This window comes from Pipistrellus kuhlii, unplaced genomic scaffold (genome assembly GCF_014108245.1).
Source record: "Pipistrellus kuhlii isolate mPipKuh1 unplaced genomic scaffold, mPipKuh1.p scaffold_m20_p_1, whole genome shotgun sequence".
NCBI lineage: Eukaryota > Metazoa > Chordata > Mammalia > Chiroptera > Vespertilionidae > Pipistrellus > Pipistrellus kuhlii.
The window spans coordinates 159607367-159625565 of NW_023425404.1; the positions used below are offsets into that span (position 1 = coordinate 159607367).

At 38.6% G+C, this 18199-nt stretch overlaps 1 protein-coding gene and 1 pseudogene across 1 annotated transcript; both read left to right on the forward strand.

The window, feature by feature from the left end:
• Positions 1-897: 897 nt before the first annotated feature.
• On the forward strand, positions 898-16560 carry LOC123650951 (UDP-glucuronosyltransferase 2A3-like). The gene is made up of 7 exons (XM_036414760.2): positions 898-1756; positions 2423-2571; positions 5827-5958; positions 7161-7248; positions 10463-10682; positions 11160-11478; positions 16550-16560. Exons 1-6 carry the CDS (start codon positions 1033-1035, stop codon positions 11437-11439), a joined length of 1593 nt encoding a protein of 530 aa, XP_036270653.1. The 5' UTR covers positions 898-1032; the 3' UTR covers positions 11440-11478; positions 16550-16560.
• LOC118705772 lies at positions 3646-3952 on the forward strand (annotated as a pseudogene).
• Positions 16561-18199: the final 1639 nt, after the last annotated feature.

Consider the following 18199-nt stretch of genomic DNA (forward strand, 5'->3'; position numbering starts at 1 on the left):
TTTAAACTTTTGCTTTTCTATGAAGTCTATGTTTAGCTGCCAGAATTATTTGCTAAATGAAAATATTGGTTTTGTGATTTCCTTCTTTAAGATTTGAGTAAATAACTTTTGCATATAAATTAAAATTGAAACCATTCTACACTACCTATTGCCTGCTACTTCAATCCAACTTTCCTCTATACCACTAGTTCCCACAACTTTCTCTGCAATCCATATGCACTGGAATGTTTTCCAAATACACATGAACTTTTTTTCATTCCTCTATTCATTGAGAAATCTGTCCTTTTGCCACACTCTGCCTAGATCCTACCAAGGCTTTCATCTCACCTCAGATGTTATCTACCTCACTACCGTTGTTTCCAATTATTTCATAATGTATTGTTTTGTCTCTGGAATCCTGTACTCATCATAAGACTCTTATCAATATACTTCCCATAGATGTCCAAATTGTTTGCTATTTCACATAGGGAAAATGATGTGGAATATGTTTTCACCTAAACCACTTGACACCTTCAAACTCAAAGTGGAATGGGTGTTGGGGTGTGTGTGTGTGTGTGTGTGTGTGTGTGTGTGAGAGAGAGAGAGAGAGAGAGAGAGAGAGAGAGAGAGAGAGAGAGAGAGAGAGAGAGAGAGAGAGAGAGAGAGAGAGAGAGAGAGAGAGAGAGAGAGACAGAGAGAGAGAGAGAGAGAAAGAGAGAGACAGAGAGAGAGAGAGAGTGAGAGACAGAGAGAGAGAGACAGAGACAGAGAGAGAGAGGGACAAAGAGATAGAGAGAAGGATATATTAACTTTAGGTGGTTCCTATTTGTTATTTTCTTTATTTCCAATCTGGACTATGAAAAAAAATTCCCAGATATCTATTTTATTTCTGTTTTATTCCCTCAATAAACATTAACCTTGCATATAATGCAAAAATGTTTCCTCTTAAAGTTAATTTTTAACTTACTGTGGGTTTTTATTGCCATTTGGTCTCTGCACTGGGCAGAAACACCCTAAAACCCCAGCAGAGCAGTGTGTGGCGGAGCTGCTGTCATGTTATCTAAGAAGTGGGCTTTGGCGGTTCTGCTGCTGCAGCTCTGTGGTGCTGGCTGTGGATTCTGTGGAAAGGTTCTGGTATGGCCCGTGGACATGAGCCATTGGCTTAATATAAAGACCATTCTAGAGGAACTCACAAAGAAAGGACATGAGGTAACAGTGCTGACTTTTCCACATACTCAGCTCATAGACTACAGGAAACCTTCTCCACTGAAATTTGAGGTATTACATCCAGAATATCCGAGAGAATTCATGGAGAAAGCACAAAACAAATTTGTGGATGTAATTTTGAATGACTTGCCAAACTTAACGCCCTGGCAATCCACAGTAAGGCTGAATGATGTTTTTATTGAAGTAACTGAAAGTGTAAAAACGCTGTGTGAGAGTGCAGTCTACAATCAGACACTCATGAAGAAGCTCCAAGGAACCAACTACGATGTAATGCTTATAGACCCTGTGATGCCCTGTGGAGAGCTGGTGGCTGAATTGCTTGCAGTCCCTTTTGTGCTCACATTAAGAGTGTCTATGGGAGGCATAAAGGAGAAACACTGTGGGAAACTCCCCGCTCCCCCTTCCTATGTTCCTGTTCAGATGGTGGGACTTACCGACCGAATGACCTTTCTGGAAAGAGTAAAAAATACAATGCTTTCTGTTTTCTTTGACTTCTGGATTCAGGATTATGACATTCATTTTTGGGACCAATTTTACAGTGAGGCATTAGGTAAGACATTTTGCTTTTTATTTCAAACTTGATATCAAAACAATTTAGAAATGTAAGTGAATGAAATATAAGTAAAGGGAAGAAATATTTTAAATATCTATCTTCCATTTAAAACTCTACTAGTAAGAGTAATCAACTGGTTATCAAAACTAAGTGGAAAAGGGAACAAAAAATCTCTAGCCATGGTTACTCTGTCTTTATAATTATCAGATAATTTCTTATAAGAAAACTTGATACTTGTAAGGAATATTTGTCATATTTGGATATTACATAAATATAGAGCATTGAGCTTCCATATTAGAGGAAGTTATAGCTATTCTTGGGGAAGACAGTATAATGTTTATCCAAAGAGCAAGATAACCTACTTGTCTGATACCAGTAATAAGCTAAAATATGATTATGAACAAATGTATTTAATTCATCTGTATCCACTCCAAAAATTTTTTATAATTAGTGATGATTACACTCAATTTTATATCATTTTTACTAGAACAGAATGTCGGCCATTCTTTGTTTGACTTTAGTGTTGAGAGTATTAAAAAGCTGTATTATTCTAGAAGACCTAAACTGAATTTTGCCTTGATGGCTAATCATAAAGTTAGTGGTGTATTTTCCTATTTAAGTTATAATCTAATTCCCTCTACACAACTCCCCCCCCCACCCCAGGAAGACCAACTACATTGTGTGAGACTCTGGGGAAAGCTGAAATTTGGTTAATTCGAACATACTGGGATTTTGAATTTCCTCGTCCATACCTACCTAATTTTGAATTTGTTGGAGGATTACACTGCAAACCTGCCAAACCATTACCTAAGGTAAGACTACAACATTGATGGACTTTGTATACCTTATGATATGATACCTGATTTCCTTTTCTAGCTTAAAGTCTTGGTAAGAAAATGTGATATCGAATATTATTGGATAGGCAACTCTATTTCCATGCTAGAGGGCTCTTGTGAGTTTTTTATAGGTATTTAGGGATTATATTGGGAAATAAGGCTGAAAAAAATGGCATGATTAAAGCACACCTTAAAATATCATTACTTTTACAATATGGATAATTGATAGGAGCAACTGGAAACTGGGGCCATTGAAAATCACTAAGGTCACTGCTGCAGTATTCTTCACAAGTGTGACAAAGTTATGAAAATGGGCATATATTATGATGGTTGAGAGATAAACATGTTTTCATGAGACATGGGGATAAGTTCCACACTATCTTCTGGGTGAGAGAAGAAGTAAGAGTTAAATAAAGAGAAGAAAATGAAGATGACTCTTGGATTTTAATTTTGAATGTTTGTTTGATAGTGATGGCTTCTACTGAAATAGAAAACATAAAATAAAATTTATTTAAGACTAATACAATGAGTTCTATATTGTGACTATTTACTTAAAGGAACAAGCTGAATTTTCAGGTAGAATTTTCTAGAAGTCATTTGGGTAATAGGTGGTCTCAAGCTCAACACACAGCAAAGGAAATATTGGAGGTCACCAGCATAAGTGTTCAAGAAAATAAGAGACCCAATCTTGGCTTGATTCTTTACCAACCTGATGACAGGTTTCTTTTTGAATAAAAAAAGATAATTGTATACCACATTCTTAAGTCTTCAAAGAAAAAATGTAGAATGTCAAGGATGTTAAAACAAAACAGAATTGAGAAACAAATGAGTAATACATAAGCATTATGCAGGTACTGTGTGAATCTATCAATAGTGAGTGGAGAGGAAAGCCCACATTTACTTGTACTGTGAGAATATTTTAAAAATATTTTTATAAAGTTTATAGGGTACATGATGTTCCTAGGAAAATTCTTGATTTATTTTACAGAGGGCTCTTAGAAATGGAAGGCTCCAGCATGGATTGTGAAACTGTGACTGTCAGCGTCTGGCATGGAGCCAGAGCAGGTGCTAGAAAAACAGGCACAGGTTTCAGAAAACCCTCATTCTGAGAATAGTCCCACAGATAATGGTGAGAGGATTATCAAAACTGAGAATATTAATGCAGAAAAAAACATCAAAACAGAAAGTGGATCTGCAGTCTTTGCCAAATGTACCTACCTGGATCAGATTGTTGTGCCTATCTTATTATAGAAAATTGCTGTACTTGCAAAGGAAAGACTACTAAATCCTTTTGAATTTCTAGCATCATATATTTAAAAAAAACAAGTCAGAGTTGGAAGATATAAACTGACTTATTGGGAAGAAGAGAAAAATTTGGTTTATATGATGAAGAAGCAGCTTTAACAGTCATAACTCCCTCAACCCCTTTTTAGAAGTATAAGAAACTTCAAAGTAACAATTTATTTCTAGAGTTGCAGAAGAAAAAGTATTACACTTATTTTTATTTAATCACAATACTTATTTAATTAGTGTATTCTGTGCATTTTTTCTCTGATTATCCTTAAATTTGTTTTTAAATTACCTTCAAAATAAACTGTTAAGACACAAAAGAAAGCAAAAGTGATGATGACAGGCCCGTCAATCAGAACACACACACACACACACACACACACACACACACACACACATTGTATTCAATCTCCGTGTGTTTGGGAAGGTGAATCAAAATAATAGCAAGATAATTTTGGTGCGGTCAAATATGTCTTCCTAATATTAATGATGCTGACATAGTCAACTTTGACATCATCTCTTTTCTGGTCATTTAATAGTCTTTAATTGGGGAATATGTGATTCCAGAGTTGCCACAAAAGCTGTCACAGGAAATACATGATGCATGTCTAGAGGATATTGTTCTCATAGAATATGATCTGACTGGGCCCAAACCCAGAGTTTTCCATGGCCAACTTGCACAGCTCTAAATGGTGAGGCAGTTTAATTTACAGAAGTAGCTCTGTATCAACTCGGTGCTAAGGCTGAAATTAAGAACATGTAGCTAGTGTCCACTGAGTTGGTAGTTTTATAGATCAGGAAGACAGGCAATCACTATCTTCTAAAAGTATTTTATGATTATAGAGCCTTTTTAATATTTTATATCTCTTTTTCCTATACATTACTATTACTATACTGGAGGCCCAATGCATGAAATCTATGCAAGAGTAGGTCTTCCTTCCCCGGGCTGCAGGCACCCCTTACCTCTGGCATCCAGGACCCAGGCTGGTTTCCCTCCAGCCACCTGCTGGCACTTGGGGCCTAGACTGGCTTTGCTCTAGCCAATGGCAGGTACCCAGGACCCCAGCTTTGCTCTGGGCCCTGCTTTGTCTGGAACAATTTCTGGAATGACATCCAGAAGGAGCCTTGTCTAATTAGCATATTAGCCTTTTGTTATTATACATACCACAATTCTAACAAATATCTACTTCAGCAGACTTGAACATGAGAAAATTATCAATGAAGCTATAGGCAGATCAACACAGTAATGATTTATAGATGTAAACTGTCAGATGCCTAATTCAGACCCATTTGGGGGCTTTCTTTTCAGGAATATTGTTATGAGCTTATGAAGAACTCAATTATTAATAAAATTAAACATGGTTAGTAACATGAAAGTCCATCAACCATGAAATGTACTGTATTCTTATCACCTAACCCTCTGATATAAAGGTTTGAATCTATGATTATTCACTAATCAATGATATGTATGTAAGCCAAAGATTTTATTTATCTATTTATTATAATTAATTTTATTGAGGTGAAATTGGTTAATAAATTTATATAACTTTCAAGTGTATAAATCTACAATACATTATCTGTAATTGTATTATATATTTCCTAGTAAAGAGAGTAGGTGGTTCTAAATGTCAAAGATTTTTAAAAAAATATATTTTATTGATTTTTTACAGAGAGGAAGGGAGAGAGACAGAGAGCTAGAAACGTCGATGAGAGAAAAACATCGACCAGCCACCTTTGACTGCAATTGAACCTGGGACCCTTCAGTCCACAGATTGACGCTCTACCACTGAGCCAAACCGGTTTCGGCTAAATGTCAAAGATTTTAAAAAATCTAACCAGGCCTCTGACAATTCCCTTGAATCTTTAATTTAAAGTATAAAAGAGTTTTATTATTTCCTAACATACTATATATCTGTAATACAAAGAATTGTTTCTCTACAGGAAATAGAAGAATTTGTCCAGAGCTCAGGCAAAGATGGTATTGTGGTGCTTTCTCTGGGTTCAGTCATCCAAAATCTCACAGAAGAAAAGGGCAATCTTATTGCCTCAGCTCTTGCCCAGATTCCACAGAAGGTTAGTATAACCTTTAATCCTGCTGGGCTGGTGTCTTTCCCACTGAAAATTGAATCTCATTTTACACTTAACATATCAGGTACCAGCATTCAGTAAAAATTTGTAAAACATTACAATAGTGAGTGTAGGCATATTTAGATCTTGCTTGCTGAGATTTGCTGCTACAATCATTTGTTTTCTATGAAATAGAGATGAAAACATTAAGCACCATTTTTCATGAAATCTTAAGGCCTATTCTAATGATTCCCAAAATAGATCTGAAGTGCATTTATTCCAGGAGCAAGAAAAGGGAGAAGTGAAATGACAAACATAGGTATGAAAGCTGCATTAGAATATCCTCTTTGTATTTGTTTGTATTAGGACTTGATTCATCATAGTTGAGCACAGAAGTAGAAATCTGGATTTATTTAGCATTTTAATTAACATTTTCTAGAATTAAAAGGCCATAGAAATGTTAATATAGTCTAGCAATTTTCATGTCCTAACATGATATTCAATTCATTTTAATGTTATCACCACCACCTTAGATTATAGCTCTTTATATATTGTTATTTATGAAATATGCAACAGCTTTTTTTATTTGTTTATTTGGTTAAAGTCCATAAAATTCTATAAAAATTAACATATAATTTCAAATATGATAATTGCAGAAACCAGACAGAATACTTCACCAAACTTTGGGATATAAGCAAAAGCACTACCTTATTTTACTTTCAAAAAAAGAAGTTGTGGGAGAAAAAAAGAAAGAAATGGAGGATGAAATGATAACCAGTCATCCAAAAAATAAGTAGCTAAAATCTAAAACAATGTTATTTGTAAGAAACACAAATATGAAGATAAAGCTAGGATTGCCAGTGACAAAAATTTATACAGAGATCCTGTGGCCATAAACATTTTATCTCCAAAACTCTGATTCATTAGCCTAGCATGGCATTATTTTCTAATTCTTCACTAGCAATTTCACTCTGGAAAGTTCTTAGTGATAATAGACAAAATGATAGCAGGCAAATACCACAAACTCTTTTAAAAAGGTTGTTATAAGCAGTCCCACTATTTCTTTGTGTTTATAAAGTACACCTCTATACTCTCTCCTCAACTATCACCTAAAATAGAGTATATGCATGATGTATACAAACTGTACAACCTTAAAACATCACTATCCTGTGTTATTACTTGTGAAATATATTCACTGTCTTCCACAGGTTTTATGGAGATACAAAGGGAAGAAACCAGCCAAATTAGGAGCCAACACTCAGCTCTTTGACTGGCTACCCCAGAATGATCTTCTTGGTAAGACTAAGTGGAAGAAGGGGTATATAGTAATTGAAGGACAAGTTGATTAATTGTTTAACAGCTAATATATATATATATATATATATATATATATATATATATATATATATATATATATATATAAAGAGCCAGGGTTGTAACATCCACAATGACCGGAGGCTCAACTGTTCTTCAGGTCTGCACATGTAGCAGGCAAGAGGTAGAGAATGGTGTGGCTGATCAGCTGTGGCAATGGCTGATGGCAAGGCCTGGATAGAAAAGCAGGGTGATCAGACCCCGCTTCTCCCTCCCAGCCTCACCAGCAGGCAAGCCTCTCTCTCTCTCTCTCTCCCAGAGGTCAGCAGTTCAACCTGCGTATTAGAAGCCTGGACCAAATGCCAGGTTGCACGTGCCGTCGGATGAGTGGGATAAACCGCTGACCTCTGGAAGAGAGAGAGAAGCAGGGCTGATCAGCAGTGGCAGCAGCTGCTGGCAAGGCTGGGAGAGAGAAACAGGGTGATCAGACCCTGCCTCTCTCCTGGCCTCACCAGCAGCCAAGCCTCTCTCCCTCTCTCTCTCTCTCTCTCTCTCTCTCTCTCTCTCTCTCTCTCTCTCTCTCTCTCTCTCTCCAAGAGGTCAGCAGTTCAGCTGCTCACCAGCAGCCTGGGGCTGCTGCTGATCAACCCCCCCTCCCCTCTAAGATCAAGTCTGGAGATAGATCCAGAGATGCTGACTGGCATAGAAAATGACTAATCAGAAACAAATCTGGGTGAACTGCAAAGGCAGAACCTAAGGTGGGGGCTGAAAAGGGGTTTTAAGAGCAACAGTTATTTGGTGTAAGGTGTAAGAAAGTGATTCTATTTTTTAATGACCAGTTTGGCAGTATAGTGCATATGGTTGGCTATCAGTACAGATATAGGGATTATGTGTTTTTGTCTGCCAAGAGCATCTTCTCCTGCTGAAAAAGGTTCCTTACCCCCCACTTAGGCAATCCTATCCTATATAACCTATCTATACTAATAAAAGGATGATATGCTAATTAGACCACGTTGATTGTCCAACTTCCTTCTGAACAAAGCCAGGTGGTGGAGGTCGAGGCAAAGGCAGTTAGGGGCAATCAAGCTGGCAGGGGAGGGCAGTTAGGGGCAATCAGGCAGGCAGGCAGAGGCAGTTAGGGGTGATCAGGCAGGAAGAGAGGTTAGGGATGATCAGGCAGGCAGGGGAGGAAGGGAGGGACAGTCAGGCCAGCAAGGGAGCAAGATAAGGGTAATTAGACCAGCAGGGGGGCAAGGTACAGGTGATCAGACCAGCAGGAGAGGAAGGTCAAGGTGATCAGGCTAGCAGGCAGAGGGGTTAGGTGGTGATCTGGTTAGCAAGCAGATGAGTGGTTAGGAGCCAGTAGTCCCGGATTGCTAGAGGGATATCCGACTGCCGGTTTAGGCCCAATCCCACAGGGATGGAGCCTAAACCGGCAGTTGGACATTCCCTGAAGGGTTCCAGGGTGCAGGCCAGGGTGAAGAACCACCTCCTAGCACAAATTTCATGTACCAGGCCTCTAGTAATAACATAAAAACTAATATCAACAAATACTTAACAATAGTAAATATTTTTCATTTTACCTCCAATTCAAAAAGACATCTACATTAATAAAAGAGTAACATGCAAATTGACTATACCTCTGCTATGCCCACAAGCCATGCCCATCAGCCAATTTTAAGTGAGGATGAAAATTAACCCAACCAAGATGGCTGCAGCCACATAGCAAGCAGGAGGCTTGGTTTTCCCTGGCAATGGAGGAAGCTAAGCTTCCTGCCCACTCTGGCTCACCTTGGCCTCTGCTCAAGGCTACAAAGTTTCAATTATAGAAGATATATAAATCCCAGCAAAAATGGCAGCAGTTACGAAGCTGGAGAGAGCAGGAGGTTTGGGTTGCCATCAGCAATGGAGGAAGCCAAGCTTCCTGGCCAGCCCTGTCCTCTGCTCAAAGCTACAAAATTTAAATTATAGAAAATAAATAAATCCAAGATACAAGGGCCTCCACATGGGTTTCCAGGGGGCATGGCTGGCCTGCAAACCACCATAGACTCCTCACCCAGGCCATCCCATGCTGCAAGGGAACCCCCAACCTGATCCAGGACACTCTTTATGGCAAACCAGCTGGCCCGCACCCTTGCACCAGGCCTCTATCCTATTTAATAAAAGAGTAATATGCAAATTGAATGTCACTCCAACATACAAGGTGGCTGCCTCTAGGTGGTCAAAGATGGCTGCCCCCATGTGAACACAAAAAGGCCACCATAAGATGGCCAGCAGGGGAGGGGAGGTGGAAGGGCTCAGGTCTGCAAGGAAGAGCAGTTGGGGGCTATCAGGCCTGCAGGGGAGGGCAGTTAGAGATAATCAGGGTGGCAGGGGAGCAGATAGGCATCAATCAGGCTGGCAGGGGAGTGGTTAGGGGAAGATCAGGCTGACAGAAGTGGTTAGTGGCAATCAGGAAGGCAGGCAGGTGAGCAGTTGGGAGCCATAAGTCCTGGATTGTGAGAGGGATGTCTGACTGTCTAAGGAATCCCAGATTAGAGAGGGTACAGGCTGGGCGGAGGGACACCCTCCCCCCATGTATGAATTTTATGCACCAGGCCTCTAGTAATTAAATATTTGACCATTCATTTTATAGATTCATACTTGCTATGAATTTAGATAAGAGGTTCAGGTAATACAGAGGGAATTAATGCCTCATTTTCCTGGGATAACAATTTTATGTGGTAGCAGTGCCCCACAGGAAATATTGTAGAAAATACGGCCTTCTTCAGTAACTTATCCCATAGCTTCCTCTTCTGTCTCTGAATTTCTGTTCATGTTCAATGCATTACAATAAAAACTGCAGGCCCACTGCACAATATTCATGCAAGAATAGGCCTTCCTTCTCCTGGCTTCACTCCCAGCCGCCAGGGAGCCAGCAAGTCCTCACTCTTCCGCCCAGCAGCCGGCATGTCCCAACTCCTGGGTTGCCCAGAGCCAGCAAGTTTTCACTTCTGTCCAATGCACCACTCCAGTAGTTTTCTCCACCATCCTTCTTTCCCTCATAGCAGGCTTCATGGAGTGGTGTGATTGGCTGAGGGCATAGTGGAGTGATGGCTCTGACTGGCTGTGGGCATAGTGGAGTGATGGCTAATTTGCATATTTCTCTTTTATTAGGTAAGATTTTCACCTGCTTCTCATTCCATCCCCAAACTAGGTCATCCAAAAACCAAAGCTTTTATCACTCATGGTGGAATAAATGGGATCTATGAAGGTATTTATCATGGGATCCCTATGGTGGGAATTCCCATGTTTGCTGATCAGTATGATAACATTGCTCACATGAAGGCCAAAGGAGCGGCTGTGGAGGTGAACATGCACACAATGACAAGTGCTGACTTGCTCAAGGCCGTGAGAACAGTCATTAATGATCCTTTGTAAGTACTACTTCCTTCTAAAAGGATTTCCATTAATTGTATTAAGCACCAGACAAGAAAACATTAGAGATAATATTTACCTTTTAATGGATCTTTTCCCATAATCTTGGACCATTCATGATCTTGGTCTTGGAAATCTTTTGGAAATCACCCTTCAGAAAAATTAAGCTTCAATTAACGACACTTTTATTCTTATTATTTTTTCTATTCCCCTATTTGACCGCATTATGTTAATAATATATTTACCATCTCCCTTCTATACATGTTAAATGCTATACAATGAGCAGCTTTCATGTAGCAATTCTGTGGCCCTTAGATTAATTTTTATAACATGTATCATGTGACAAAAAAACAAAACAAAATTTTATTCATTTCTTTCTCTTTTGCCTTCTTCCTCATAATATGTATCATGTGGCAAACAAAATTAAATTTCATTCATTTATTTCTCTTTTGCCTTCTTCCTTATTTGCCTTCCAGCTATAAAGAGAATGTGATGAGATTATCCAGGATTCACCATGATCAACCTGTAAAGCCTCTAGATAGAGCAGTCTTCTGGATCGAGTATGTCATGCGCCACAAAGGAGCCAAACACCTGCGGCCAGCTGTCCACAACCTCACCTGGGTCCAGTTCCACTCTTTGGATGTGATTGGGTTCCTGCTGGCCTGTGTGGCATCTGCTATATTCTTGATCACAAAATGTTGTTTATTTTCTTGTCGAAAATTTGGTAAAGCAGGAAAGAGAAAAAAGAGAGAATAGATCTTTCCAACTTAAGCAAAGACTTGAATGGACAATCCTGTTTATTCCTGCACCTCCTTCTTGTTTTCAGATTTGGCCTTTAATCAACAAATATTTCTGTGTGCCTTTTATGTACTAGGGACAGTGCTGAGCATGTCTTAAGACATTAAAGATAACCAATGGAATGATTTCCCCCCCAACAAGTGAAGATGTCAATAATGTTTGAAAAGTAAAAAGATTATTTTAAGAAATGTAAAGAATTATATAAAAAATTGTTTTATTAATTTTAATGAGATTTTTAAAGACCAGTGAAATTGATAATCTGAATGTTGAATGTCAATTTATTATATTTTAAAATAACTTGTATTTATAATTTAAGTAATCCTATATAATAAACAGGTAATATGAAAATTGACCCTCACACCATCACACCATAAGAAGCTTGCTGTGCCCTCAAGCAGAGGCAGGGTTCCCATAACACAAGATGGCTGGACCCATAGTGGAGGTGGGGTTCCCGTAATGAACCATATAAGTGATCAGCAGGGACCTGAGGCTGCATGGATCCAGGCTGGGGCAGGGGACCGAAGGAGGAGCCCCCAGACCAGTGAGGCTTGATGGGGGATCCCAGGCCACACCCTCCACCCTGACATCAGGTCAAGTGACCTCAGGCTGTGTCCCCCATACCTGCGCCAGGCCAGGGGACCTGAGGTTGCACTGGGAAACCTAAGGCTGTGCCTCCCTGCCAGGCCATGGGCCAGGGGAATTGAGGCTGTACCCCCAACCCAGAAAGGCTTGATTCGGGCACAGAGGCTGTGACCCCTGCCTGCCTGTGGGGCTTGACAGGGGACACGAGGCTGTGCCCCTACCCGCCACCAAACCAGGGAACCTGAGGCTGCATCCCCCCCTGAAAGAGCTTCATGGGGGTGGGGTTGGCCAGGTCTTGGTCTCTTGTGATTTTGAGGTGCACACAGGTGTTCAGGCACTTGACTCTGGGTCCAACAGTTTGCCCCAGACTCTGACAGAGAAAGTTTTCATATACATTTTACTAATTTTCTTTCATTTCTAACATCTTCTTTTATAGAGAAAGGACAAATAGCATTATTAAAATATTTCCTCTAATTAATTCCCTTTTAATGTGCACAAATTTAATGCACTGGGCCACTAGTAATACTTGTATAATCAAAGAAATTATTTCCTACAAAAAAAAATCCTTTTGTCTGAAGGTAAGATCATTGTAATTTTTTAGTCTCTTTATTCTATAAATTCATTACATATGATTTCATTCATATCCTATCTAATAAAGAGGGAATATGCAAATTGACCATCATGCCATCATAAAATGGTGGTGCCCATAGCAACAAGATGGTGGAACCCAGTTCATCCACCTGCCACCAGAGTCCCACAGTCCCTTCAGCCCAGCTGGGAGAGTGGGGAGCGGCAGGTGAATGGTGTGGCTGGAACTACCATGTGCCCCCAAGCCACCCAGGCCCAGCCAGATGGTAACTGCCCAGCCAATGCCCAAGGTGCTCTGGTGAGCAGAGAAACCTTTGTTAGGTTATATACAACCAACTTATTGTGGATTTAAGAGGAGGTATAAGGGGATCATCTAACTTTGCCATGCTGCTGGCATTAGTATTTCTATTTGCCATACACAGCACTTAAGGTAATATGTTCTAGTCATAATGAATTTAATGCATCCAGGACATTCAGTTGATAACACTAATGTCCTAGATGAACTGAAAAAAATGTAAGTTACAGATTACTTCTTGAATAGGTTATGCTCACATAACCCACATGTGGCATAGTTTCCATATTAATAAAAATTGGCTTAATAAGCTTTTAACAGAATAGACAGTTAATGGTGCATTTTCTTGTTAACCACACTAAAGGGACTATTCCAACTCAGAATAACTCAGTTTCCCTGTGAATAACAATGTTCCTTTCCAAATATAGAAATTTTAATGAAAACCATCCTTAAAAAAAGTGTGGATAATGAAGGGAACAAAGGGAAATGATGAGGCATCCAGAGAAACTAACAACAGTGACTTAGAAGGTATTTGATTATTGTTAATTGAGTTAGTGAATGAATAATGAATACTTCTATTTACTAGGCTGACAGAGGCTACCATAGCAGAAAAAGAAAAAGAAATACTGATTACAACAAATATAAGGTAAGTGAAAAACCTGAAGTGTATAAGTCAGGAACCATAACAAATTTAGTAGATAAAGTAGAAGAGCAATAAATCCTAGGCCATGTGAATAAAACTACTGACACATTTTTATCTGATATCAGATTTTGTTGCTGAACCTGGTATATCTTCTTTTAGGGAAATAGTCAGGGCAGAAACTATATTTCAATATGGGAGATAAGAAAATTAGACAAGACAATAGGGGGGTGAGGGCCTGTCCTGGGAGGCAGGAGCCAGCTGGGGAGTGTCAATGGGAGAAAAGGAAGACATATGTAATATGTAAAACTTTCAACAATAATGAAGTTACAAATTAACAATAAATAATACAAAATGTGTAGACAATTCTCATAAAGTAGCATTCAGGAAGTAAATTGATGGTGAATGGGAAAGGAAGGTAACATGAAGATTGGGGGATGCAGGCGTCAAGATCCATATATGTATTTTATTTCATAACACTGTTAAGTGTGAAATGCTTAGCATAATTTTAAGTACTCTTAATATACGAATTCAAATAATTCTTACAATAATCATTGTTAATATACAAGTTTTACAGATAAGAAAACTCAGGTACAAATGGGTTAAATAATTTTCCTAATGTGATTTATTGGCTAGTGGTTGGGGAAGGATTTTTCCATAAGCAGACAGAGCCAAGAGTAAATATTGTTACAATTAAATTAAATATAGCTCATTTATCAATGTCTGCCTTTTCCTGCAAAAAAGCTCACAAAGAGGAGAGGTTAAAGAGATAGAAAGAAGTAGTACAATAAATAGACTAAGGTCCTGAGGTTGACTGTTTCTATCAGGGGTAGAGGGTAAGATGCTTCATTCATGTAAATGGAGGGGGAAAAAATTATATGTGTAGGAAAGTTTATAACATTTAGGGAGGAAGTAAATAATTTGATTCCTTATAAAATAGGACAGGATATACAATATTCTCTTTCAATTATTCAAGTTTTATGTTGATTAAAATGTTTCCAGCCTGGCTTGCATGGCTCAGTAATTGAGCATTGACCTATAAACCAGGAGGTTGCAGTTTGATTCCTGGTCAGGGCACATGTCTGGATTGTGGACTTGATCCCCAGTATGGGGTGTGCAAGAGGTAGTTGATCAATGATTCTCACTCATCATTGATGTTTCTATCTCTCTACCCCTCTCGATTCTTCCCTGATATCAATATTTTTTTTTTAAATGCTTTCAGTCAAGCTATGCAGCACTTACATATTATCTAGGCTGAACTCACTTTGTTCATCCAATCAACAGCACTTTAAAACCTACCCCAGTTGGAGATCCGTGTCCCTCCAAGGTATGCCTCCAGGCTTTGGGAGTCACTCCCTATTCCCCTTTCTCCATCTTTGCTCATACTGCTCTTTCTCCATATTCAGCCGCCGTCTTTGATGATGAGAGAAGCTGTTTCAGTAAAAGTTACTTCTCATTGTATATGAGAAATCCTAGAACTGAGGGGACTGTTTTGTTTTATAGCTCTAAGAATGAGTATTAAATGGCATATTAAAGTACAGAAAAAGCAATCTTTCTTCCATAATCCTGTATTTTTCCCATTGCTTCCCAAAAATGTCAATGGAATCTCATGTCTCTTCAGGATAATTCTGACATTTTTGTCAAAAAAACAAAAATCATTTTTAAAACTCATAACAGTTTTTCCATCTTTCTAACTGCAGTCCATACTGAGAGCTTGCTTCTTGTCCTTACCTATTTCTTACTACTTTGCCACTGGAAAAGCAAATAAAGTACAGACATTGGCCATAAATTAGCAAATACCATACACTAGAGACTATAAAGTGGAAATCTTTGTGTCTTAATTGGAGTTGCTGACTTGGAAAATAAGTGCCACATATATACTAATAAAAGGGTAATATGCTAATTAGACCGGATATCTTTCAGAAGTCCTTCCAGACAAAAGCCACTGTGGTAGCTGCAGAGGCAAAGGCGGTTAGGGACAATCAGGCCTACAGGGGAGGGCAGTTGGGGGCAATCGGGCCAGCAGGGGAGGGCAGTTGGGAGTGATCAGGCTGGCAGGGGAGGGCAATTGGGAGTTTAGGGGGCAATCTACCTGTTACTGCCTTAAAAATTAAAAAAATCAGTATTTTCCCAGATTGAAAAAAAAAACAACCAACAATATGTTAAAGGTAAACAGATTATTTTAGAATTATTAAAAAAATACAGAAAAATTACTAATTTTGTGAAACTTTTAGTTAACAGTAAATGATTTTCTCTAGTGTAATCTTCATTTAAAAATTAACTGTTTTATTACTATTTTTTTATTTTGTTTATATTTTTAATTTTTATTGTTGAGAATTTTAGAGATGTTCCTTTCTATCCCCCCATTGCCTCCTCTATCCAGTTCCCACCCTAGGCCTTCACCACCTATTGTCTGTGTCCATAGGTATGCATATAAGATCTTTGATTAATCTCTTCCCTCCTCTCACTGTTCCCTCTGAGATTCATCAACTTGTTCTATGTTTCCATGCCTCTGGTTCTATTTTATTCATCAGTTTATTCTGTTCATTAGATTTCTTGTTTATTTATTTTACTTTTTAGATTCAATTGTTGATAGATATGTATTAATTGCCATACTACTGTTCATATATTTATTTTTTTTTTCTTCTTCTTCTTCTTCTTCTTCTTCTTCTTCTTCTTCTTCTTCTTCTTCTTCTTCTTCTTCTTCTTCTTCTTCTTCCTTTCCATTCTCCTCTTCTTCCTCTTCCTCTTCCTCTTTTTCTTCTTTTCCTTAAAGAATACCATTCAACATTTCATGTAATACTAGTTTGGTGTTGATAAACTCCTTTAGTTTTTCTTGTCTGTGAAGATCTTTATCTGACTTTCAGTCCTAAATGAGAGCTTTTCTGGCTAGAGTAATCTTAGTTGCAGGACCTTACTATTCATCACTCTGAGTATTTCTTGCCACTCCCTTCTGGCCTGCAAAGGTTCTGTTGAGAAATCAGCTAACAGTCACATGGGCACTATCTTGTAGGTAATTAACTGCATTTTTTTTTTCTGCTTTTAAGATTATTTCTTTGTATTTAACTCTTGGCATTTTAGTTATGCTGTGTCTTGGTATGGACCTCTTTGGGTACCTCTTGTTTGAGACTTTCTGTGCTTCCTGGACTTGTAAGTCTATTTCTTTGACCAGGAAGGGGAAGTTTTCAGTCATTATTTCTTCAAAGATATTTTCAGTATCTTGCTTATGCTCTTCTGCTTCTGGAATCCCTATAATGTGAATGTTGTTATTCTTGAAGTTGTCTCAGAGGCTCCTTATACTATATTCACATTTTTTTATTCTTTTTTCTTTTTGTTCTTCTAGTTGGGTGTTTTTTCTTCCTCATATTCCAAATCATTGATTTGATTCTCAGAATCCTCTACTCTATTGTTTAATCCCTGTAAATTTTTCTCTATTTCAGTTAGTATATGCTTAATTTCTGACTGGTCCTTTTTCATGTCCTTGAAAGTCTCACTAAGTCCTTTGAAACTTACATTTAGTCCCTAGAACTTTATAATCGTTGTTTTGAATTCTGTATTCAGTAGTTTGCTTGTTTCCATTTCATATAATTCTTCTTCTTCTTCTTCTTTTTTTTTTTTGAGATTACTTCCATTCATATATTGTGATATGTATCTTTGTCTCCACATTTTGGATTTTTCTATTTGTTTCTATGTAATAGGTAGAGTTGCTATGTCTCTTGGATTGGTAGAGTGGCCTTGTGTAGTAGGTGTCCTGTAGGGCCCAGTCATTAATGCCTCCCAGTCACCTGAGATGGCCACTCTAGGTGTGCCCCTGTGTGGGTTATGAGAAAAGTCTTATTGTAGTTGATCTTTGATTGCTGTTGGCATCACTGGGAAGAATTGACCTTTAGGTCAGCTGCAACTACAGTAGCCACTTCTTTGGAGCAGAACTTGCTTCAGTGGGGCTTTGGTGTCACTGAGTCTGCTGCTTGAGTGTGTTGCTTATGGATGTGTAGAGTCTGGTGGGGTCTAAAGATGTCCACCAGGTGCACTTCCCCTGGGGATTTTGGGAGGTACAAAGTCAGCCATTTCCTGGGGCCACTAGGCTGGAGCTACAGGGCTACACACACTTTCCATAGTCAGAATATATTGTTCAACTAGTCAAACTCATTTTAGCCAAGAGAGGTGTTTCCTTATCACCATCTCTCATATATATAAAACATTTTTGATATGTCACTATTGTAAAAAAAAAAAAAAAAATTTAAACCTAAGAAAAACATTCCTTTCAAATGGGACCTAATAATCCTTAGTAGAAATTTTATAATTACTTTTTATAACTAATAGGGATTAAAAGGTTAATTTAAGATTATAGGGGAGGAGAGAAAAATGGTGGCTGAAGAGGTAGCAGTGTCATGCACCTCATCCTAGGGTCAGGCCAGAAAAGCAACTAAATCAGAGAACATCAGCCCTGAATTAAAAAATTAGACACAGCTGAGGAGACAATTTTAATAATGAATTTAAGAGGACACCTAGGAACACCTCTTGTGAGCCATAATTTGCATGGAACCACCATCATGCCCTGGCAGTGAATGTTGCAGTACCTCTCAGCAGGCTCCCAGACATCTCCAGAGAGCACG